Raw genomic sequence first — 25,003 nt, forward strand, 5'->3', positions numbered from 1 at the left:
TTGTATCAATGCCTGTCGGGTCTTTTTTATTGAAGACTTTGAGATAATTTAATAAAATATAACAATATTTTTTTGCAAACCTCAGTAGCAGTAAAACAGAAGGCCTTCAGCCACAGCTGCTGCCGTGAGGCACAGAAGTGTACAACAGAATATCATAGAGACACGTTACGTCCAGCATGTGAACATTCAGAAGCATAAGTCAGTTTCCAACACACAAACATCAGAAGCACTGCAGGTGAGACGTAATGCGTGATGACAGCAGGACGGATTCTGAGAAGTAGTGAAGGCCCTGACAGAGGTGGGGGTGGGGGCGGGGGGGCAACAGAGACGAAGGTAAAACCAGTTCATTTCCTAAACAGTCAAACTCCTGTCAACTAGCGAGTCAATCATGATCAGGTCTAACTAACCTTGACGTGTTAAGCCTCATATCTGTGTGTGGCTGCTCATGCAAATAAGGCCAGACTTTTCTCTGCTTCTGTGTGTGTGTGTGTGTGTGTGTGTGTGTGTGTGTGTGTGTGTGTGTGTGTGTGTGTGTGTGTGTGTGTGTGTGTGTGTGTGTGTGTGTGTGTGTGTGTGTGGCCTGTTTGCCTAACCGGACTGGACGGTGTGGACAGTTCTTTGTCAGGAGACTGACGTCTGTGACACACAGTGTGGTGCATGGAGGATACACCTGTCACAGCACACTGACAGGTGAGCCAAGTCAGCTGCTCCAACATAACCTTCACACAGTAACACACTCGCGTCCCATAAAGACCCCCCACACAGGACTAGAGGCCTCTTATGTCATTTCAACCACAATGAAGCTCACAACAGACATGATTTGTCACAACACAGTACATGCATCCCAGAATGGTTTTGTGTTATCGTAGATAAAATATTAAAAACAGTAAACCTTTTGTAAAAATCAGCCTTGGCACTGGTATCGAAACTGCGCAATGATATCAGTTCCTACGGCAACTGCATGTTAAAAATATAAAAATCACAGTTCATGTGTTCTCCTCTGGAGCAGACTGTCTCTGGGCAAATAAAAAAATACTTCCTTTAACAGCCTCAACCCTGAATAGCCTCCTCTGGCTGGAGAGGAAATATTGATTCGAAAATACACATAAAAACTTGTTTGATTAGATATGAAAACAAAACAACATCTGGTTCTAAATGTGTATAAAAACAAATGTGTGACAAAAAGATCACTCTATTAATGAATGTTCCACATAAATAATCTGAATCAACTCCCTGCTGAAGCAAAGCAGTCATTATGACAGCTGCCCTTATGACAAAAGAGAGATTCGATTTGTAATATTAATAGAAGAGCTCAGACAGAATCATGAGCTCTGCTGTGTGTTTGCCCTAAAATTGCTCAGTTGTTGACTTATGCTGTGTTCAGGTATTTCTTGGTTTGTGTTACATTCTATAGTAAATGAAAGCAAACAGTTCATGCTTTAGACATACAACTGTTGTGGCTGTTTGCTCTGAATGTTTTCAATGCTGCAGCTGCTTTGGGTCCTGCAGGGAAGATTTTGGGTCAACGGCTCTGAACTTGTTATGACCAAGTGGTCCCTGAACTCTATTTACAGTATGGAAGGATATATTGTCCTGAACTTGGGGGAAAAAGAGTCATTAGGGAATGACGCTGTAATAAGGTGATGGAATTGGTCTGCAGTGGTACTGATGTGGGAGACATCCACATGAATGCCAGGACCCAATGATACACAATGAAACTGCATTTTTTTAGGAGATGATGATCGGCCATTATGCCCAGGTAGTCCTCAAGGTGTGAACATTCAAAGATACAAACAAACGCAAAACGTCATATGCTACGACGGCAGTTCTACTTTCTGCCACAACCCCCCCCAAGCAACACAGCTGCGTTTCCTCTCATCAAGAATTAAATTACAAAGGCCAAAAGTTATAACCTTACCGTAAACTAATCTGAATTAAAACAATCACGTTAATCACAAATGACGCTTAATGGTTGACACCGGAACTATACATCCATCTTCTGGGAGGAAGCCAGGAAACCCGGAGAGAACCCACATAGACAAGGGGAGAACATACAAACTCCGCACAGATAGGGACTTAACATACATATTTCAATAAATTATATGTTATAAAATTTATTTATGTGTTAGTATATTTATTGTACAGTAAAATGGTATTACGTGCTAACAGTTTTCTAGTAATTTTGAGTGTCCAATATTTGTGGCAAACAGACATTACTTCAAATGAAATGACGTAAACATTATTATTTTTTGTGTTTTGTTTTCTTTTTCAAAATCAGATATATAATCAAGAACAAATGTGTTGTTTGTAAATCCTGTAAATGTTTGTGGTAAGTCTTAGGGAGTAGAACTTTCGCATTTAGAGTAGTCATAAGTTAGGCCTTTATTAATCCCACACTGGGGAAATTCGCATGATTGCAGCAGCAGAGGGGAGGGCGGTTCACACATACATACATACATACATATACATATGATATACATATTAACAATTTACAATCACTAATTCACATTTGACAACTACAACTACAAGCTACAAACTACACTGGTCAACCAGCAGTAACGGCAATGACATTTAAAAGACCTCAAATGGTGATTATAGATTGACATTTAATAAATAACAACTTACAAAAAATTCAAATTACGAACAACCTCTCTGAACCAATTATGCTTGTATGTTGAGGACTACTTGTATATGTCATAAACGATCAGTGTAATTACCCTTTAATGTGCATGCACCAGGTAAAGCCAGCGTGACATGGCCCATTAAACGACTGTAGTAAAAAACTATTACCATGAAAAAATACGAATCCCACTACAATTAATGCTAACAACCATCACTGTCTATAAAATAACAGCTTTAAATGAATTGTCCTGCAATCAATCAGTTTCTCTCATCAACACAGCAGCTGCTGCAGACCTGCTTTGATTTGTGTGCTGTCTTTGTTTCTCCCTATCATGGCTATTACTGCAGCTCAGAAGTTATGAAATGAATAACAATGTGAGGTTCCTCCAGCAGGCTCATAAATCTCTGCATAGTCAAATACAACCTGAGCTCTGTGGTTAGAGATACACCCGCAGTAAAAATCTGAGAGGGCTTCAGTTGCTCAGCAGATAAACGCTGGAATATTCGAGCAAAGAAGAAGAAAAAAAAACTGGGAAAGTGTTTCTCTAATGTGATAAACTACTGGAAAACAATAGTTATATAAAACAACAGTTATTCCCCTTTTAAAAAAAAGCATGAGAATTAAAACGCATTAAACAACTAAAGTCCAGTTTATCTCATGTCTTTGCCAAGACTTAAAAATCTCAGGACCAAATAGGTTCTGCCAATCAGTAACAAACATATGATGATATTTTTAAAACATGTCTAACAATTGACTCAAACTCCACACTAAATCTGAGAGTGGTGTTACACCCTAAACGTCCTTGGCATGCATGTCATTCAGCGGCTCTATTTGTTTAATCGCCACAACTCATACAGGCCATTATAAAATGCCGTATTAATTTTAAGCGTGAAGAAACCCAATTAAATCTCAATGAAGGAGCTAATCAGTTTGTCAGTTTCTGCGGCCGTGTAAGTCTTTGAGTCCCTGCATGTGTAGTATGTATATGTGTATTTGATCACATGCACAATAATTAGAAAAAAACAAACCCTGGTCTATATTAAGCAATAGCTACGTGCTAGGATTACCAATTTGTTTAGACGTCTACACCTTGCACGGCATGACCATTACTCGTTTGCATCATTCTAACCTTGGACTGGCCTTTTCTCTTGTCAAGGCCACTGAATTGCTCGCTTCAGGCCTGAATTTCCAAATGAAAATGAAGGTAGGTCAATAGGTGGCTACAGAAATGTCATCAGACATGAGAAAAATAATGAGGAAAAGTTATCAACACAGCCCACAATAATTATTGCGACAAAAGTAAGATGAACTGTTGGTATATATCAACTTTTACAGTAACTGCATACATCACAACAAAGACAGGAAATACAAAATCTAAACAACAACATACACACAAATGTACACAAACAAAATTTTATCTACAAACTAGGGGGGATTGTGTGAAACGTGTGGCAATCGGTCACCTAAAAGCCCCCAACCTGAACAGTAACGTCATAATTGTAGAAGTGATGGACTGCCTTACAGTCACATTCAAGTTATGACAATTTACAAAACTATTTAAAAGAAACCATCATATTATGCCTGGCAGGAGACAAGTCAACAAAGTAAAAGCCTGACAGGCTGCTGTTGTCTGCTTTAGGCTATGAGGCCTACACACACACACACACACACACACACACACACACACACACACACACACACACACACACACACACACACACACACACACACACACACACACACACACACACACACACACACACACACACACACACACACACACACACACACAGAGAGAGAGAGAGCGAGAAAGGACCAATATAGACATCCCAGGCCAGCTCAGACTTCCTGCCTTGAATCTGGCAGGAAGCACCTAAAGCCACCCTTGTCATCAAAGATGACAGAATGTGTTGTAATTTTATGCCTGAGGAGCCCAAACAACCACTTGATGCTTCTAATGCAAACCACTGTATTCCCCAGTTTACAATCTGTAAACACAAGTAGATCAACACTTTATTCAGTTGGTAACTTACCAGTTACATAGTTTTAGGGTAGAATGACGTTATATGAACAAATCATTCAGACTTTGTGAGGCCTGTACTGTAGAGTTGGTTTCGTCTGACAGAACTATTGGCACTAGTGGTGTCATCACAGACCTGACTATCACCCAAGTGATGCTGACTGCACACTGTTGTAGACACAAAAACTAATCCATCACACAATGTGTTATCCTCCTCCTTGTTCCTCCTCTCCCTTCCTTACAGAGTCTCTTTGTCCCTCTTGATGCACTCAAGATGTTTGATCTGATCTGGTCTGGAAAAAAAAGAAGACTAAGAAAGTCCTGGTTGAGCAGAACCCTCCAAAAAAGAGAGAGACAAAAAATTAGAGCAAGGGCAACAGTGGTAACCCTGACCCAAAACCTAATAACCATAATTGTATGGGACACATGGATGACCAAGGGAGAGCAAAATGAGGTTAAGTGGATGGAGGAAATATGAAATGCATCATTGATCAGACAAAAAGTAAAGGAGGCAGAAAAAGACAAAGCACGACAGCGAGTGTTGATGAAGATCTGACATTGGTATATTGAATCACATACAGCACATTGGAAATGGTAAGTTTTTACAAATTACTGAGTTATCTAAGGATGTGTTTGTTTTGCCAACACTCACCAAGAATTCGTTTTTTTGGGGGACAGTAGGGATTCTGATTATAATTGCTTGAATCAAAATGTAAAAAAAACAGCCATAAATATATTACCAGGTGTATACCGTAATACCATAAGACTTTAGAATGTTAATATAAGGGGTTTTTTGAAGGGCAGGTGTATTGTGTAACAGAATAATGTGCATTATCTTCTTATTGAAATCTAAATAGGAGTTATTTAATTATAAAATTGCTGTAATGATTCCTAAAACATGGTCACATTTTTAGAATATGTTCCGCTGTCATGTGATGTTACATAAGACATATTCAGGCAGACGGTTCTTTATGTCCGTATCACAGCTCAGACTATTTCATTGTGGGCAGGACACCTCGACTTGAAAGGAAAACACTTTCATCTTTTCTTATTCATGGCAGAAATGAGACTCAGTCAGAGGGCATTAATGGTTCATTTAAATATATTAAACTGGGTGAGACCTCAAAGGAAATATGGCCGACACGGGACCTGCTTTTCTTTGTAAATTTAAATGCATATTGTGACTTTCTATGTGCGTTCCCAACTCACTGCAGCACAGCTGCTCCTGAGCATGAATAGACAGGGCTGAGAGACACACACACACACACAAAGATAGCGAGAAAAGAAAAATATAGACATCACAGGCCATGCTATCCACTCTGAAATGAGGTGGGGAAAAATGATATGATAGAGACAGAGATGAGTAAAGAAGTGTGAGCACATGAGAACGGCAGATGGTGAAACAGAGACTACAGGATGGTGAGGTTTTAGAAAAGGCCAAATCTGGCCCATGGTAAAGACACAGCTCTTTGTAACAGTTGCATCATAGTTAACCCAAGAGCAGTTGGATCTCATATTTTTAGTTAGGCAGGATTATTACTGTGATAATGATGGTAATGTCTGTCAGCTTTACTTTCAGAATATGGTGACTCACGTGACCAAAATCACCATTATCTTTGTAACGAGGGGTTTATGCACAGCAACTCTAAAGTAATATCCCTGAGACCCTGTAATTGTGAAACAACCGTTGTTTCTATTTCACCCTGATCACATTATGCATTGATGTTGATGTTTATGTACAGAGCAATTAGAAGAAGATGAAGAGGGGAGATGGAAGAATAAATACTAAAAAGCAAGATTTGTACTCAGGAAAGGGTGAAAAATAAGTGGTGATTCTACCCAGCACTGCCAAGACTTACTATTGTTCAACTACCTGAAAACAAATGTATAGACTGATGATAGCATTGGTATCTTTCAGAGGCAATCATTGGCTATATTGGTTTGTGTCAGTTGCTTATATTTGTGGTGTATTTGGTATGTTTGTAGTTTTCCAGGATATCCTGCCCTTGTGATGTGAGCTACAGAGGAAGGAGAGGTGTGAGCCTCGTTCTCTGTAGTTCAGGCTCTGAGAATCCGTCACGTCCTATCTGCCTGTTAGCAGTGTGACGATGAATTAGGAAGACGCAGCTTCTGAGGGAAAAGGGAGGTGTCTGAATGGTTTAACGGTTAATTCAATCATTTTCAGAATCCTTGACCCAATGTGATATTTGTCCTGTGTCTGTGCAGGTACGATGCAAATCCTTATACAGCGGTATCTTGACTTATGAGTGCAAGTTTTCTGAGTTATGAGCAAACTTCAGATACAACACCACTAGATGGTGTAGCGAGTGCCACAACATCACCATGGAAGCATCTCTGTTGGGTTTTTTCTTCTTTTTTTAAAATTACAAGGGAGGCATTTCTGTTGTGTTGTGCTCACATTTTGTGCTTTTAGTGCAGTTATTTAATTTTTTTCATCATAGGTCCCAACAAATGGAGTGTAAAGGACACTGCCAAGAAGTAGAAGCAGATGATATACGTTGAATTAAAACATGAAATCATTGAAAAACACGAGTGAGGTACCATGGCGAAAAAAAAGAAGTAGATAAAGGCTATAAAGTCAGGCAAGGGTGTTACCTTACAATAATTTCTAAACGGAGGACCCCTGTCCACAAATCAACGGTGAAGCAGCTCACAGGGGATAACATGACAGAGAGTATCATCTGCGAGAAGGCACGAGCCATTTATCCTGATTTGCTGCAGCAGACCCCAGGCACTTCAATGGACAAGGCAATGGAAAAGTTGTTTAAAGCCAGTTGGTGCTAGTCTGACAACTTTAGGAAGAGAACCGGCATTCACGTCGTCATCAGACGTGGTGAGGCAGCGAGCTTGGATGCAAATGAAAAACTTTTGCTGAAATGATCGCAGCCATAGGATACAAAAATCCACGAAGGATAGGTTAATCCTCTCACTGTGCACCAATGTGACTGGTGACTGCAAAACCAAGCCCTTTGTATATCACACAGAAAAACAGAGCCTCCATGTTGCATGAGATTCAAAAAGAAAAACTGCAGGTTATGGGTAAACCTGGTCTTTGGTCCCACTGTTAAAAAATTTTGTTAGAGAAAATAACCCGTTCTACACCTGTCCTTCTCGTCCTGGACAATGCCCCTGCTCGCCGACTGAGCCTCTAAGCCAACATCCTCGCAGAGTTTATAAAGGTTCTCTACCTTCCAACAAACACCACCCTTTCCTTTCCATGGACCAGCAGGTGATTTTAAATTTCAAGAAGTTCTTCACCAAAGGCCTGCATTGAAGTGAAGGAGAGAATAAACCCCACCCTTTGCGAGTTCAGGAATAACCACTATTACCTACTGATATGCCTCTGAAATTATCAATATAGCTTGACAGGGTGTTGCAAGGAGGACCTTGACCTCTGTGTGGAAGAAGCTGTGGCCTCAGGTTGTGTCCAAAAGGGATTTCGAAGGATTCAAATCCGAAGCAAAATTGGCTGAGGAGACTGTGGCTCTCAGAAAGTCCATGGGCCTGGAAGTGGGTGAAGAAAACATGAATGAGCTCATCAAGCAGCACTCCACAGAATTGACAACAGAGAATTTAAAGGAGCTACAAATGCAGCAGCATAGAGTTTTATCAGGAGATTGGTACCTCAGAGGAGCCAGAGGCAGAGGAGGCTTTCCCTTTATGTGAGATGAAGGAAATGTTGGGAATGCAAGAGACACTTAAATGGTTTATTGAAAAGAAAAGCACAGAAAAAATTGCAACTGGACATGCATTGGCAATGTATAATGACGCGTGCCCAACTCATTTCTGACACATTCTGAAAGAGGATGAAACAAACCTCCTTGGACAGGTTGAGTGAGGAAAGTTTTGTGGAAAAAAAGCAAAAATCAAGAGGTATTTTAAGATCAGCAAAAGTGAATAAAAAAAAAACCAAAATTACATTCAGCAATAAAATGTAGCATGAAAGGTGTATGCTAAGTATGTTGATAAGTATGTTATGCAAATAGTGAAACAGTTTATGATAAACTAAAGCAACTAAAAAGCACGAAATGAAGTCCCCCAATCTCTTTTACCTATTTCCTCCACCAGCATCTTCCTTTAGCTGAAGTTAAATGATCTCCAAGTAAATACACTTATAAACTATTTTTTACTTTATATTGTCTATTACGTATTAATGAAGAATTTCTTCAGAATACATTTTCTCTATTTAAAAAGGCAAAAGAAAAATGTGGTGGCTTTAGGGGGTTTGAATGGATAAAAAGCATTTTAATTAATTTTATTCAGTTACATGAGCAAGTTGACATACAAGCTTGGTCATGGACCAAACTCATAAACCAAGGTACCACTGTATCCTGCAACATAAAAAGTCTTTATTTTTGGTTGTCTGATTGTAGGATATATGTAAAGTTATCAACGAACAGAAAAATATCACTGGCTAACGTACTGCGTCCCACCAGGATGCTAGCGACATTCAGATCATATTCCAGACCTGAGAGATTAAATCAAAATAAACATTAGGTGAGAAAAGACTCTTCCACCAACTTGTACGTGTGATCATACAGTCATCCAAATGGATTTGTCTGTAAAAAAAAAAAAAGAATTTATGTCTGGACCAAAAATTCAGATCCAGATTCTGTTTTTCAAATGACTTATCATCAACAGGATTCAAAACATTTGGTGTGTGAGTTTCCAGAGTCAAGGTATTAGGTGGAATTAATTACAGTTGGCGAGTAAAGTGACAACATCATTATGACAGTGTGTGCCATGCCCAGGACTCATTGATAATGACAAGTATTGGCAGAGAGTCAGCTCTCAGAGAATGATGTAGTTGCTTTAAAATTGGGCATTTAAAGACAATGAAAAATGAGCTCCTTTCCCAACTGGACATAGACAGTTTGACAAAAAAACAACAAAAAAAAACTGCATGTGTTATGTAGCATGTTAGCTTTTCAAGAGTCTCATTCACTGGCATAAAACAGAAAAAATACAATACAGACCTACTGGTTCACATCTACTCCCAGTGATGACTGCTTCTCCTCTGAAAGGAGGAGGTTCTGAGTCGGCAGCATGTAGTTGTTGTTGTTGTTTATGGTTAATTAATGAGGTTGTGGATCAAAGGGAGAATCCGTGGGGAAGTTTCGACCCATATCTCTTACCTAACCTCCAAAAGTTGTCTCCAGCTTCTTATCAATACAACGTACAACGAGAACTAAACACGGGAAAACAAGCCAAAGTAAAGGTGTGCTGCTCCAGTCACAAAAACCTGCTTGTGAATAAAATGAAGTTTGTAATGATGAGTTGGTTTATAGCACTACTGCGTGATGTAATGAAGTCTTGTTCTGAGCCACAAAGACTTGCCTTCCTGAATATAAAACATGTCATTTTGAGTCAAGATTCTACCAGTTATAAATTCTTACCATTTTGAGTGAGAGATTCTTGTTCTTTAGCAGTGACTGATGACGATATACATTTTATGCACTGGTGTCTGATGGCATTATTTCTGTTTTTCATTAACAGCTGTTGAGATTTCTTGTTTATTAACACTGAACTTCCAGAAGGTACAATGGTTAACACATTAAAACATTCTTGTTCACAACATAGATAACACAGATCCATTAGTTTCCACTGTCCTATTATCTGTTCTGTTTAATCTCTGGTCTAATTAACTGGTTCACCCATTCTACAAAAGAAAGTGTTTACAGCAACCTTTATAATTTGATGGTCACCAACAGAGCCTCATTAAGCTGATACTAAATAGTGTATCATTAGCAGACCTTAAAGCCTTCTGCTGAACGAAAGCAGACAAGATAACAACTAGACATTATGCAACAAAAAATGTAATAAAAAATTACATTTCCAATTTCTCTGGTAAGAAAACATGTTCTGAGACGATGTGCAGCGTCGGGAAAAAGGGTTTTGCTTTGCTGGAGTGGAAACCTTTGTATTCATATACAAATCATATAAATAAATCACATCTCACAAAATATCCATTGAAGCTTCTAATACAGTTTTAAAAAATTACACCACACGTGTATTAATAAGGAGAAACTTCTCAGATCAACAGGTGATGAAAATAGAAATACCATGACTTCATGCTGCTGAATATCATTCTAACTGGGTCAAAAGCATGTAATGGGAGTATGATCACCATAGTACGTTTATCTTCTCACATGAGAATGCAGTTAAAATAAAACACAATAATAATTTACTTTTAAATAAATTTGATTTATTTTTAAAATCACATTCATAAAATCCAAATTTCAAGATAATCACGTTGACACAAAATCCAAACTTTTGATCATCGAATGTTTGATTCCTTCTAGGTTTTTTAAGTTAAAGTATGAGGTGTTTTAAAACACAATATCAGGGAATTCTCAACCTTACACCTTTCGTGTTTTGCAGGAATTCTACAAAATTTTGTTGAAATACAAATCACATGGCGGCAAATCAATTAATGCCATTGATGTGCTTTTTACTTACATTTGATTTGGCTTGTGTGGAATATTGTTATATTTTGGATAGTATTAAGCCTCGCTTGTTCCATATTTAGTGTTAAAGTAAAATTTGTTTAGGTCCATATGAAATGCATTTTTGTTAGAACTGAAGGACGATTTTTTTTCCAATAAAAATCAGTGTTGGCCCAACGCTTTGTCCTAATTCTATTTATTTATATTTGGGGGATTGGGGGCACAAAATGTTGGCTCACTGTTTATGACACTCCTGATCAAAACAGTTTAACTTACCTTTGACACCAACAATAAGCTCACTGCGGACACGTCATTAACCGCCCACCTTTTCCTTATCAATCGAGCCTCACAGATCAATTTCATGTTGTTCTGTTGGTTCTCAGAAACCTCTGTGGACGCGTTACCTGCATCCTGTACTTTATCTTTATGACATGCAGACAATGAAAAACACCACGCAATAAAGTTGAAAATGAAAATGCTTATGCCTGTATCCCCTCGGGTTGTTTCACTTTCTCCCCTCTTTGCCTTTATCTCAGAGTACATCTAGCCTTTCACTCATTTCCTTCATAATCATTTCATTGCCTCTATTTCAGACACTGTTCCACTGGGATATGTTTAAGTGCTCTCCCACTCTGATAGCTTTGTAAGATCATTTTCATCAGACATCCATGTAAAGTCGTGTGAGACATCCCACTCATCCACACAAACATTGGCATATGTGGGAAACACATGCACACATACAGTACATGAACACACCTCCTCCCTTTTTCTCACCTGTTACAGCTGACAAGTAAAGGAGTAGGGAACATGGGAAGAGTCAGAGAGAGGGTAGCAGGAGAGAAGGCTCTGGGATCTCTGAAGAGCAAAAATAAACACTTCTTCCTTAAGGAACTGCTGTATATTTAGTCGTGTTTTTATTCAGTTTGGTTAAATATGGGATTCATTGCTCGAGAAAGGAATTAATTAAAAAAAATAAACATGTCTGATAAAAGAAGAAGAAGAAGCTTAAAAAGACCAAATCAGAAACACAGAGGAAGTCGCATTTCTCTGAAAAATGCACAAATCCATATTTTTATTTCACAATTGATAACTTGCAGTGTGGGATTCTTTTCCTCATAGTACTGAACCCGATCTATCATCATAGTTCCTCTCAGTTCTCAAGAGTCTTTTTGGTTCTCGCTTCATCCTCCAAAGTCTACAGTCAACACTCTTTTTCTCAAGCCACTAACACTACCAGTGTCAAAAGCCAAATATAGAGCCCAGTTGTTAGACATTTTTGAGGATATAGCAACTAAAGAGGTTCTAGATGTTAGATTGAAACAGAGCAAAAAGGGTGGTGAAACTAGACTTTTACTTTTAGTTTGAGGAACTCCAAATGAACGATAATATGCTGCATGCCTACTAAATGAGCTAAATAGCAACTGCTTGCTCGTACGTCTATGAAATAATTATATCAATAATTATAACTAGTTTGTAATGCTGTACAGAAAACTGGGTGATGAAGTTAATATGTCTGAGGCCTTTAATTAAACCACTGAAATGGTCTGTGCTTACGCAGTGCTGTTCTGTGTAATAACCCGTTAGCCCCAACCCAAAGGCATTGGTAGTTCTGGCATTTTCATGGAGATCATTTGTCTTGAGGGTTTTATTAGCCTGCGGCCAGTCCACATCCCAGTGGGACACACCAACAGAAGAGGATGAGGAGTCAAAAAAGTATGAGTCCTTGAAATATTTGAATCACACAATTAATGAATCCTCACATCAGGACCAACAGTATTGCTGCTGGCCTTCTATGTATGCATGTGTATCTCCCACAAACAAAACTCTCTCCCTAGGAACTTCAAAGTCCTTAAAACAGTGAGGGAAAAACATTATTTGGTATCCAGGATCAACAGCTCACTGCAGATCTTTCTTGTTCCAGAGGTTTCTTGTTTGTGTGTTCAGCAATTTTTTTTCTTTTCAACAACTTATTAAATATCGGGGATAAGTGAAGCACTTGTGTTCTGTATGGTTATTTCAAACAAAACCATCAAAATCCAGCTGGGACCTCGGGCCAGCATACAGCTTGGGGTGCCATTATGTCCCAACAAGTCCTCTACCCTCATTGTGAAAGCAGATCAAGACTGACAGCAGAGCAAATGGACATATAAATAAGTAAACACCATTAAAAATGTACCGCGCATACATGTGCATGAATAAATGAAACCGTAGTTTGGCCAAACACAAGCAGGATTATTTCTTATTAAAAAAATATAAAAATATGGATTAATTATTCATGTCGACCCCCCCCCCCCAAACACAGACACATTACCCATTAGAATACCCAGATCTTTGTTTTCCTACCTCATTCCTCAATCTTACAGGAAGCAGGAGGTACCTCCCATCAGGCATCACACCTCTGGCAAAATTACACGTGATGCCCAGTCACAGATCTTCACCATGGAGTGCAATTGATATTTTTGACAAGAGCCTGCTCGGGGAGTCGCTCTCAGAGCTGTAAAGACTTTAAAATCAATACAGCTGCAGGAAATACAATTTTCTCCTTAATTTAGAGCAGCTAGGGGAGGATTTTTCATCCCCATGCACAGCTTCAGAAAGCCCCCAAACTTTATTTAATTCATTTTTTGGACTGTGCTTACTAAAGGTCTGCTTTGGGAATTTCTCAGTGATGTGCTACAAAAGGTTCTGTCACATAAATTAAAAACACACACACACACAAATAAATTAAGAGACTGTCGACAAACAACATTATTCCCTGCTCCACATTTTGCAGTGTGTGGCAGCAGCTGGGACTTGGACAGGAATGCTGTGAATTGCAGTATTCCTCCAGAGTAAGCACAATGAATACTGTTTGAGCTTCTGGCTCTGGCAGATGATACAACAAACAGAATTCACATAGAAAAATCATGTTTATCCCCTGCAGAAAACAGCAGAAACCTGAAGAGTCAGATTTCCTTTAGCATTACGAAACAATGGAGACAGCTGGGTCGGCCCTGGTGTGCCCAACCTAAAACGTCTGCTAAAGTGAACTTTTAATCATCGTATGAGACTTTAATTTATTCATAAACCAATGTAAAGGGTAAAACCTGCATACTGATCTTGCAGAACATAGTGCTTGACATGATTGTTGTTGGTCATTTTCATAGTGACAAGAGATGCAGCCTGAACCAAAGCTATTAAAAAATGTAATCTAATTACCCTTGAATGTGATTATGTGATAAAAAGAATAATGTGATCATGTGATAAAAACAATGTTTTTATGTGAAATAATCGGGATATGCTCAAAAAGAATAAGAATTTCAAACTTTCCCTTTATATGTTGTATTTCATAACTACAAAATGCAGAGCGTTAACAGAATTTTAACTTACGATGAAAGATTACACAGTGGGAAATAAAAAACAATTGTGACGCTCTCTTGATGAGAACTGTGACATTCAGTAAGAAATAAAGCGAGGCTGAGCTCACCTCGATGAGTTTGCGTTCATAACTGGCAGCCAGCTCCTCCACGTCGCCCATGAACTTGTTTTGTGGGACAGGGATCTGGTCTTCACTTGACTGCAACGTCAACAGGGCTGCAGCAAAAAGAAGAGAGCAGCACTACGATTACACAAACATATATTTCTAGCACTAAAATAGAAATAATGTATGCACATTAACAGACCCGTGCTGAATGGACCACTGTTATTGCAATAAAAGCATGTCCCATACTGGGCAAACACAGCCAGAAACATGAGAAAAAATTTTTATAGGGACTATTTATTCACTTTTTCCCAGCAAACATGAGACCTCTTCGATGGGGCCCTCGATGCAGAAGCCCCAGCTACCCTCAGAGTAACTGGTGTCAGTTTGGTGGTGCTAATAGGGGCGCTAGAGCCACATCATCACCTGAATATTGAACAGATGTATTATATACTGTAGATTTTCCCCATACTGTGCAGGTTTACTATGCACTATTCATACAGAGCTACAGACATGTAAAATAAATGGCAAAGTTCTTTCCAGCTAAAACCTTCGAAGGAGACCTTATATATCATGTGGTGTTTTCTCACACTCACACACACACATACACACACACACTGTAAAAACACACTAATACAGAGGCTGACCGAAATGCATTATCATGGCTCCTTCAAAGTTCCCAGCAGCAAAGCAATCCCAAAGCTTATCTCCAGTCCGCCTTAAGTGCCGTATTGTATCGCTCAGTCAGCAGCCTAATGGCCTCAAAAGCTATTGTGCACACACACACACACACACACACAAACACAAACAATGAAACTGTACAAATACTGTCACAAAATGCCACAAGACACATCTCTATAGTGAAAGGGGAATCCAGGAAGACACAGAAATGGAAACAATAGCATAAAGATGGCAAACGAGTACTTGACTGCATCAAGACACACAGAATTGCTGACTTTTGCTCTGACGGCACCAGTTTGCCGGAGCTCTGGGTATTCTTTCCCTGAAGTTGTTACCTGTCACATTGACAGGCTGTTAACGATGACACATCGAATATGTGGGGGAACGAGGGAGCAGAGGTACGACTGAATTAAGAGAAAAGGGGGGGTCGTAAACGGAAGTTCCTGAATCTACCTCTCTTGGACAGACAGCTGGTCTGCAACAACAAAATTAACCATAGCAGCTGCTGTGCGTGTGTGTGTGTGTGTGTGTGTGCGCGCGCGTGCCTTTCCCACAAGAGTGCGTATCCTGGGATTTCACCTGATAGTGTACATCTCATGAGATGTCTCTCTAATGATGACTATGTGTGAGATAATGAGGCTGTTTAGCAGCGAGGTCCGCTGAGGGATGGACACACACAGGCCAGCGGTTTCGTCTGCATGAGGAGGAGGATTTCCCAAACACTGGACTGAAGGATTCACAAGTTACTAGGAAAATGGTGCTATACAATATTACCATCTGACACATTAAAGGGTCACATCTGGACCGAGTGTGATACACGCTGGCTACTCCATGTCCATTGTTAGGGTCCAAAAGCACGGTCTTTAGAAATAAAATCAATTACCTGTAACTCTGTCTTATATAATTTATACAAAAAAATTTCATTATCATAAGGTGTGCCTTCCAAGTGTGGCTGTGATGTCACAAATCTGTCTCTGTGGTGCACATGATTCAAGGTGTCTTGACACGCATTTCATCCTGCACAGTGAAGGTGGGAAGTTACAAATTACAGAACACTTTTTTGAGAGAACTTTTAAAAAAAAAACCCCAACTCAAATTCACTTTACTGTAATTCCTAATACTTCAAAAGATATTAGGGGGTTAAAGAAAACTGCTCACAGTGTAGGCCTGCATGGTAAATGTGCTTTGTTTGCATACTCGCTACATTTTCTTAACATGCGAAAACGATGTCATTAACATGTTGAGGTCTGCTGTTGCTGATGTTTCCCACAAAAGGACAAATCATCATCTTCATCAGTCCGCTTTCATTTTAAATGAATGTTTCGATGTGCCGATCCTGTGCACATGACATCACAGACACTCAATAATTTACAAACGGACAATAATCTAGTACTTCATTCAGGTCAATGGTGATTGCCAACATCAACTCATCCGCTGCATTTTTAAAAACCTCGTCTTCAACTCAGGACCAGAGAGCTGAGGGATCACCAGCCAGGTGACTGTCATACACAGACAATGGTTTCCTGTAAGCCCAGAGTGGATTTCACATTAGAAGTGACGGGAAATAAAGAAAAACTACTCCCTGAAGTTTGGACGGTCAATTAGGGCATTGGTGTCTGCCGCTGGTAAAGCAGGGGGAGACTAAAAAACTTTGTCCATTTGCAGGACGAAGATGCAACCCTGCATCCAAGACCCTGAGCACGCAGCAGGCTGATGAACCAACAAAAATCCATCAAGCCAGAGCGAGCTTGCTAAATAAAACATGTGCAGAGTTCCTACCAGAACAGAGCTAACGCGCAGTCGAGGGGAGCGCTGCATGTAACAGCATTAGAGCACAAACCCTGAGCGCCCACACCACTGTGAAATTGCGGCTCTTCTGAATCTAGTCTTCCACATCTTATCTTCTGATGAGATCACATCATCCCTCCCAGCTCCTGCTTTCCATCCTTTATTCTTTCAGTTTGCTCTGAACTTTCTTTAATCTCTTTTTCATTTAAAAGCACATCTTTATTTTTGCTGAGTTTTCTCTTCTGAAGCATTGATTTGGTTTCTTTTTTCGTACTCCCGTACCTCCCCTCCTGCTGCTCACTTACGCAATCTTCATTCATTCTTCTCCTTCCTATCTGCTTTACCTTTGAAATCTTCCTCACTCCTCATCCATTCATCCTCCTTGATTCGCCGTCTTTCATCTTTCGTTTCATTTCTTTTTTCCATCCTATCAATCATTCATTGTCATTCATTGTCACAGCGTTGTGTGCTCTGATGTTTCAGTAGTTTCCTGCCAGTAATCATGTACATTGTGAGGGCCATCATGCATATCAATGAAAATGTGCATAAAATATTTTACACACACACACACACACACACACACACACACACACACACACACACACACACACACACACACACACACACACACACACACACACACACACACAAAAGGTGCAGCGCATGCAGACAGATGTCAAAGCAAATTGAGGTTCAGGGTTCAGCTGGTTTTCATTACAAAAGATTAAAATTCAGGACGGACGAAAAATACAGGCTTTGTGTCTTGTAAGATGAACAACACCATTCTCTCCGCTCTCTTGATCTCTCCCTCTCTCTCTCACACACACACACACATTGAGTTAATCATGCTTTCAGGCCATACATTGTTTATGGGAAGGCTAGGGAATAGACAGACAGCTGATGAAGTTAATTACAGTGCTAATCAAAACCAATCTTCTTTCATTTTCTAATCATTCATAGTTCACTTCTCGTGTTCCCCTCTTTGTTATAAGAGGTCTTTGTGCATCGGTCCATGTTTTTTTACATGGTGAAAGAAAAGAAGGATCACGCCATCTCGTCGCAGCTTCTCAGGTCAATAAGAGCAGGATTCCTGTCTTGGGGACATACAAGGCTGACGTTGTGGAAATCATTAATGCCTTTGATCAGGAAGCTGTAAAATGACTGTCAGAAGAGGCTGCTGGACGAGAGCGGTGGAACACAGAGATCCTGATCACACATCCAAACAGGAGCTATTCCACACCTGCCTTCACCTATCCAAGGGTGCCTGAGCTGGCATGAAAGATGCTGGTGCAATTTTGATGAGGAAAGAAGAGTAAAATGAGGAGAAACACCCTGGGGTTTGAAAGATTTCATTGCTACAAAGAATACACAGAAAAATGAAAGAAAGAAAAAAAGAACAAACAATTTGTTCTGTAGCTGAATCAACATTAAATCAGATGTGTAGGATTTGGACTATAACACCAGGCATTAATGTTTTCCTTTGCACTACAAAGTAAACAAGTATGCCTGAGGCACAACTCACACAACCGTCCAGACCATTTCTAAACCCTCTGGCTATTTGTGATCACCTCTACCTTTATTTTAAAGAGTAGGCCTACTATTTTTGCAGCTCTACTCTTGGAGGCATCTAGAATGGCTCCAGTCACACACAAACTCCATCCATCAACCATCCATCAAGACATCAAATAATGTCGCAACTCTCTGAATAGAAATCTGTCAACAACTTCTGCAAATGGAAACAGTATAAAATATCAGTAATGTACGCCTGTGTTGTCCATTGACCTCTTCCCTTAACACAGTTTCTCATCCACTGCAAAGCAGCAGCTAAATAACAAGACAGTGTGAAATCAGATTGCAAACAGTGATGAATACTAATGGACAATCTGATCTTATTTAGCAGGCCTTCGTAGTAAGAAGATGAGATGTTGCGGAGGAGATGACATAACAGAGTCTAAAGATGGCCATGACTCATGCAGAACACATTTTGTAATGGGAAGGAAACATCAAGAGTCACCGTCAGCAGCAGATGTTTAAAGGGAGCTGGTGGGTTGATTTTTATGATTTTGATGTTTATTTATCACACTTCCACTAAAACATACTTGTTCATCTCTTCAAGGGCAAATGAAGCACAGACAACAACAATTTATTGTTGACAAAAATACAACATAATGATCTGCTTTAATTGAATACACATCCCTGACATCCATAAATTAAGTCTTAGATCTTAGAATTAGAAAGATTATAGTTCATATGATAATATAGGCTATGGAGAAGAAGCTCAAATATGCACAAAATGTGAAAAATTATTTATTTTCGGTTACATTTCAATAACCAAAGGATGAAGCACAACTTCTTTTAGTTATTATTGTTCCTTTAAATTGGCATCAAAAAATTATACTGCTGGGACTCACAATAAAGCTGTGGCAAAGCCAAAAACTTTCATCCCCCTTGAAAAATCTTCATGTGCTAATTGTCCCACAAAAAAAAATTATGTATCCATTGGGGCTCAAGAAAGTTTAGGAAAATTAGTTTGCTTCATGTACCCAGGAAGAGGTACACCTCTTCATACACCTCAAGCTCATTTGAAGTTTCTATTAAGTCAGAGATCATTAGATTTGATCATTTAATGCTGGAGATAAAATGAGAAATTCAGCTTGCAATTGTATTGTGTATCTACAGTAATACTGATCACATGTAATTGTTTAGACGTGTCGGTCCATCACTGCCACGTGAACAACCTGGGACCTTTTAGAAGCTCATTTTTATAGTTTTGTCTTTTAATAGATAGATGCACTAAAATGTACCCCACACAAATGCATTATGTCTTAAATATTCAATCCAAACTCTTTCCAAATGAGCTTGACCCTTCTAATCTCCTGCTGCCAACAAAAATACCCCATGTTATCGTTTGTCATGCCTCACCCTCAGTACAGTATGTTCTCTGGTTATAATTACTAGTATTATCTGAAAGTCTCCATTTTCTCTGTTCTTGTCATCTATTCTCCACTTCTTGCAATGACCCAGTTTCCCCACAGGGATTATTAAAGTTTCATTTTATCATCTGCTTTCATCTGAAGTACTCTGCCTTTGTTTAGCCTTCGCACCTTTAAGCATGAACACTCGCTGTGGGACAGAGAACAGCTCCATGTAAGCAGATTACAACAGCAAAACTGTATGTGTTAAAATGGTGACATGTTAGAGAGGGGTGTGAGATCAATATATGGATTTTGTTCAGCGGAATAATTTAATCTAATTGATACTTATGGCAAATGCTGAGGCATGCAAAGTAGTTAATCAAAGTGAACAATCTGACTGAGAACAAAAATTAGATTATAACATGCAGCTGTCCTTGCCAATATCATTAATGCTCACACAGGAGCACACAGTTCACTTCCTCATCTCTGCCATGCAAAATCTCATTTGACAAAATTAATCCTGTGGAAAAACGGTATTTTTCGTATCTTGAAGCCTCACATTTCTGCAAGGAAGACTCAGTTGTGCAAGAACTTTGAGCTAACTCTAGAATAAGGCCTTTGCTATGATGGACCAAATGGTCTTCTTTTAGTTCACATCACCGTCAAACGGATACAGACTACTGTTGCCTCATATGCAGAATACGGATGAATGGTTCGTTGCTAACCAAATTGCATCATCACTACACAATCATGACTGCCTTGAAAAACAAACAAATATTCCATTTTTTAAATGGCATAATTGCACTTCTAAGACAAAAAAAAAGGACTCAGGAGGAAAGAAACTCTGTGGGGGGGAGGAGGGGGGGGTTGTAATTGAATTTTAAGTCTCCACCTCGAGCACAGCCTGCTGAGATCTCTTCATCATCTGTAAACACTTTTCCTTTGGAAGGTCACAGCAGCAGATTTTGGGTAACAGACAAATACTAACACAACATGGACAAGTCACCAGTTCATTACAGGGGTGACGAACCTTATATGTAATGCTATGGCCAATAAACTTGCATGTCTCTGGACTGTGTGATGAAGCCAAAGCACCAGGAGGAAACTCCTCCAAACCTTAAAGTCAACAAAAAATATGAGTCTGGTGAGCTCAAGCCCAGAACCGTCCTGCTGTGACCTGACAGAGTTCCCCTCTGTGCTGTCCCACATCCATTACTCAAAAAGGAGCAACAAAAGGCTCCTTATCTTAGCATGCTAAATAAAATCTTGGCTTCATGCATTCAAAACAGCTAAATCCCTGACCTGCTCAAGCTTCATTTGTTTTCTCACCTCCTCCAGAACCTTTTCAGTGTATTTTTAAAACTATACTGAAGGATGGTTGAAAAAATGTGTGTGAACAGGTGTCCTTGTCTGCTAAAGAGTGTGTGGTTTCAACAGCAGAAAGAGATAAACCAAATTATTTGTGTGGTAAAAGCAATTATAAGAAAGAAAAAAAAAGTAAAAGAAGAGAGAATTCAATTCCAAAAATGTCAGCTAGAAAGCATCAGACTTCATTCAAGGCCTTATCAAGCATCGACAGCAAACACACACACTAATGCATGAAAAGATTCACATGTTCACAGAACCAGTAAAGCACAACATAAGAACTGGTCCCATAACAATACTGTTGTCAACCACATTCACCTATTTGCCTACAGTGTGGTTCACAAAACGCATTTAATATCTATGAGTGCAAAATCTCTTAGCATTGATGTATGAGATATTGTCTGTGTCAGCACATTGTACACATTCACTGGGATCATCTATCTAAATGATTTATATCTTGTTTAGACTGTCAAGAACAAACAAAAGCAAACATACTGACAATCATGTCAGCTATGACAACAGATATTTGTTAGTCAAATGGAAAATACATTACAAGGAATGAATGCAGTCATTCCACTGTGTGTATCAAATGAACGTGACCCTCACAGCATGGCGCTGAATTTCAAGAAGAAAAATTATGGAATTTAAGAGATTACACCTGCTAATATGTTCAAGTCTTTTATTTTGTAAAAGTAGCAGTTGAAGTTGTTTCTTTGTAGGTTTAATTTTTGAAATCTAACTCAATAAATTATTAAATACGATATGATGAAAATAATGTGAGTAGCTAAAAATGGAAATGCTCACTACTGACAGCGAATACTGGGGCATGCTGCTGAGGTTATTTGGTGGATTATCATTGGAACTAAACTCAATTCTCAGAGAAATTCAAAGACATGACTCAAACAGGGTCTCAATTTCCACCACTAAGAAGGATTTGGAGGATGTAATATGATCCACGCCGCTTGATTATAAAAAGGTTGGAGTAAAACGAGTTCAATAAATTCAATTAAAATTTGGTAGAAAAGTGGCTCCTGCAAAAGGAATATGGTCATTATATTTTAAGCCTTATCGGGTAAAGCAACATGGTCGCTTTCAATGTTTCTCTATGAAAAGGGAAGTTGAAACACTTCCACTCGCCATGATTCAAATTGAAACTGCAGCTTCAAATGGAGGATAAGAGTCAAAGACAGACTCAAAGACATCAACTTCTCAAAAAAAAAAGGCTCATCGCAAGTACCCACTTAGTGGAAACTGGATATAACATATTTTAGTTTTAAATTCTACTGTTAGCTTGCTGATTATGCATGCATCAAATAGGGACAACAAAGCAAGCAATTGCTTATGGAAAAAGCTGACATTTTATTACCTACTAACTTACACATTCCCACACTTTCAAAAAACTAACAATGACAGGACTGCAAGCCAGTCAGAACATACAATATCTACAACATACACTTTATGAATTGTTAAAATTAAGAAAATGTGTCAGATCAGTCTAACTAGTTAAGAACGAAAAATTGCAGCACCTTTAATTTCAAACATACATTCAATGAAGGGTTTTTTTCCCAGGCTTAACAAACTTTATGCTACAGCAGTACCCAGCATGCTGGAGGCCTCTATAACATCACGATAGCAACACAACAGCAGCACAAATGATTGATTACAAACAAGAAATGCAAATTCCAACACACGGAATAGTTTTGTGTAATTTTAGTAACATAATGATAAGAATCCTATTATTAAACGTTCATTTAACGTAATTATGAACTCATTTTTTTAAGTACTGCAGAACTACATTAGAAAACATGTCAGTGTGATCTTCATCCTTCATCAAACCTGATGTGCATTAACCACATATATGCAAAGCCTTCACAGAACATGCCATGTTGGCAGGATTAGCAGGTCGGAAGGGTTTTTCTTGATGAAACAACAAACCAACCAACCAAGGAACTAAGGACATAGGCTGTCTCACAAAATGGCAAAAAACCTGAAGCTTTCACGTCAAGTTGTTATCCAATGGAGTGTAATCGTGGCAACACGGCAAATATCAGCAAATGTTGACTCACCCTGAAACAGGAGCTTCACTACAATGTAGTGCACATTATGACTGAAATTCACAGGGCGGATAAAACTCCCAGCTTCATGTCATAATAAATAAGTAAAACTATACTCGAAATTCCACCAGTTGTCAATAAATACTTTCATACATTGTGGTGCTTGTGGAGATTATCTTTGTGATGAAACAAAATTCCTCAATAAAGTAAAATCTTAAAATTTCAGAAATGTGAATTCAGCTATAGTCAATGTCTTGAATTACATTCAGACAAGAATCTGCATTAATAATAGTAGACTCATTGTTTACCACTTTAAAGGCTATTCTTTAATCATTGTTAATTATTTTATATGTAAGCACACTGACTGGTAGCAAGTCACCCTAGTTTGCTGTGCATCGGTAAATCACTGTCCTGTTTCCGGAGAAATGCTGCATATGGACAACCAAAAAGGATCAGACATTTGATCAAATTCCTATAAAATCAGAGCAGACCGGCTTTCATTTATTTGTATTTGACCAAGTTCAATATGCCAATTACATTGTCTATTCATATGAAAGCATGAGTTGTCCATTTCCTATTAGGACTGCTTCCATAAGCAGATTGTGCATTGGGAAATCATTACATACAGAAAAGCATCGACTCACATGAGGTAATATCCTGACATAATCTGTTTACTTACCAGATTAGAGAGTGCACCAACTTTCTGACAGGCTGAAAGTACATAAAAGGCTGAAACTACATAAAACCTTTCAGAGAGTTAATTCCTTTTATTTGCATGTAAAATTAGTACCTTTCTGTCTACTAACAAACTGCACCAGATGACAAGTTGTAATGTGACTTTTTCTCCCTGTGAGATAAAAACAGTTTGTCTCATGAATGTCCATCTTCCAGTGTCCCAGAACTCCTGCACATTTAGATTTTCTTTACATCTTTCACCTCTCAGCATAGCAGCTTTGTAAATTGACTACCATGTCGGAATTCGAACTGCTGTATGGTTGCTGCATTAACAGTGGCCCCTCTCTTCAGGGGCCCCTGTACAGCTAACATAGACAATTCCTTTGCTGCAGCTGTCCTTGTTTGGAGCTACCCACTCACCAATCAATATTTCACACTGATTTTTAATGAGGAAGGTTACATGGGTCAAATTATATTATATTAAATGTTAGGTCACATCAATGCAGAAAAACCTCTCAACCACAATTACAGGTACATGAAGCATGTGAAATGCTAAATAAAGTCAAAATGATTTAACATGGAATAATTGGACAGACTGAAAATAAATGAAATCTAATTAAGGAGAGTAAAATGCCATGAGCATATGCATGCAGGAAAAAATAGAAACTGATAAAGTGTATAATATTAATAGGACGGAAATAAACTTGACTTTGATCAGTCATTTTTTTGATGACTGATTTTCAACCATAATGCCAAACAGTGAAAACACTAGCTATATAAAGTTGTAAAATGTATATGAAATTGAATAACAAAGAATGTGTTATAAATACGGTAGCAGAAATAACACCGCAACTGGAAAACATTCATCGTTGACATTTTCAGTCTGTAATGGCTAGTCATGCCCTTAAAAGGTAACACGATGGCGTGGTAACAAATGAGCATGTCAGCTATCATG

The 25,003-nt window shown here is 38.8% G+C and overlaps 1 protein-coding gene across 1 annotated transcript in view; it reads right to left on the reverse strand.

Moving 5' to 3' along the window:
- Nucleotides 1-25,003, reverse strand: part of snx29 (sorting nexin 29) — a 111,855-nt gene that overhangs the window by 46,107 nt on the left and 40,745 nt on the right. The window contains exon 15 of the mRNA XM_068306011.1: nt 14,577-14,683. Within this exon, the coding sequence (XP_068162112.1) occupies nt 14,577-14,683 (107 nt within the window). The remainder of the gene's footprint in view (nt 1-14,576; nt 14,684-25,003) is intronic.

The sequence above is a fragment of the Antennarius striatus genome, chromosome 21 (assembly GCF_040054535.1).
Source record: "Antennarius striatus isolate MH-2024 chromosome 21, ASM4005453v1, whole genome shotgun sequence".
Taxonomy (NCBI): Eukaryota; Metazoa; Chordata; class Actinopteri; order Lophiiformes; family Antennariidae; genus Antennarius; species Antennarius striatus.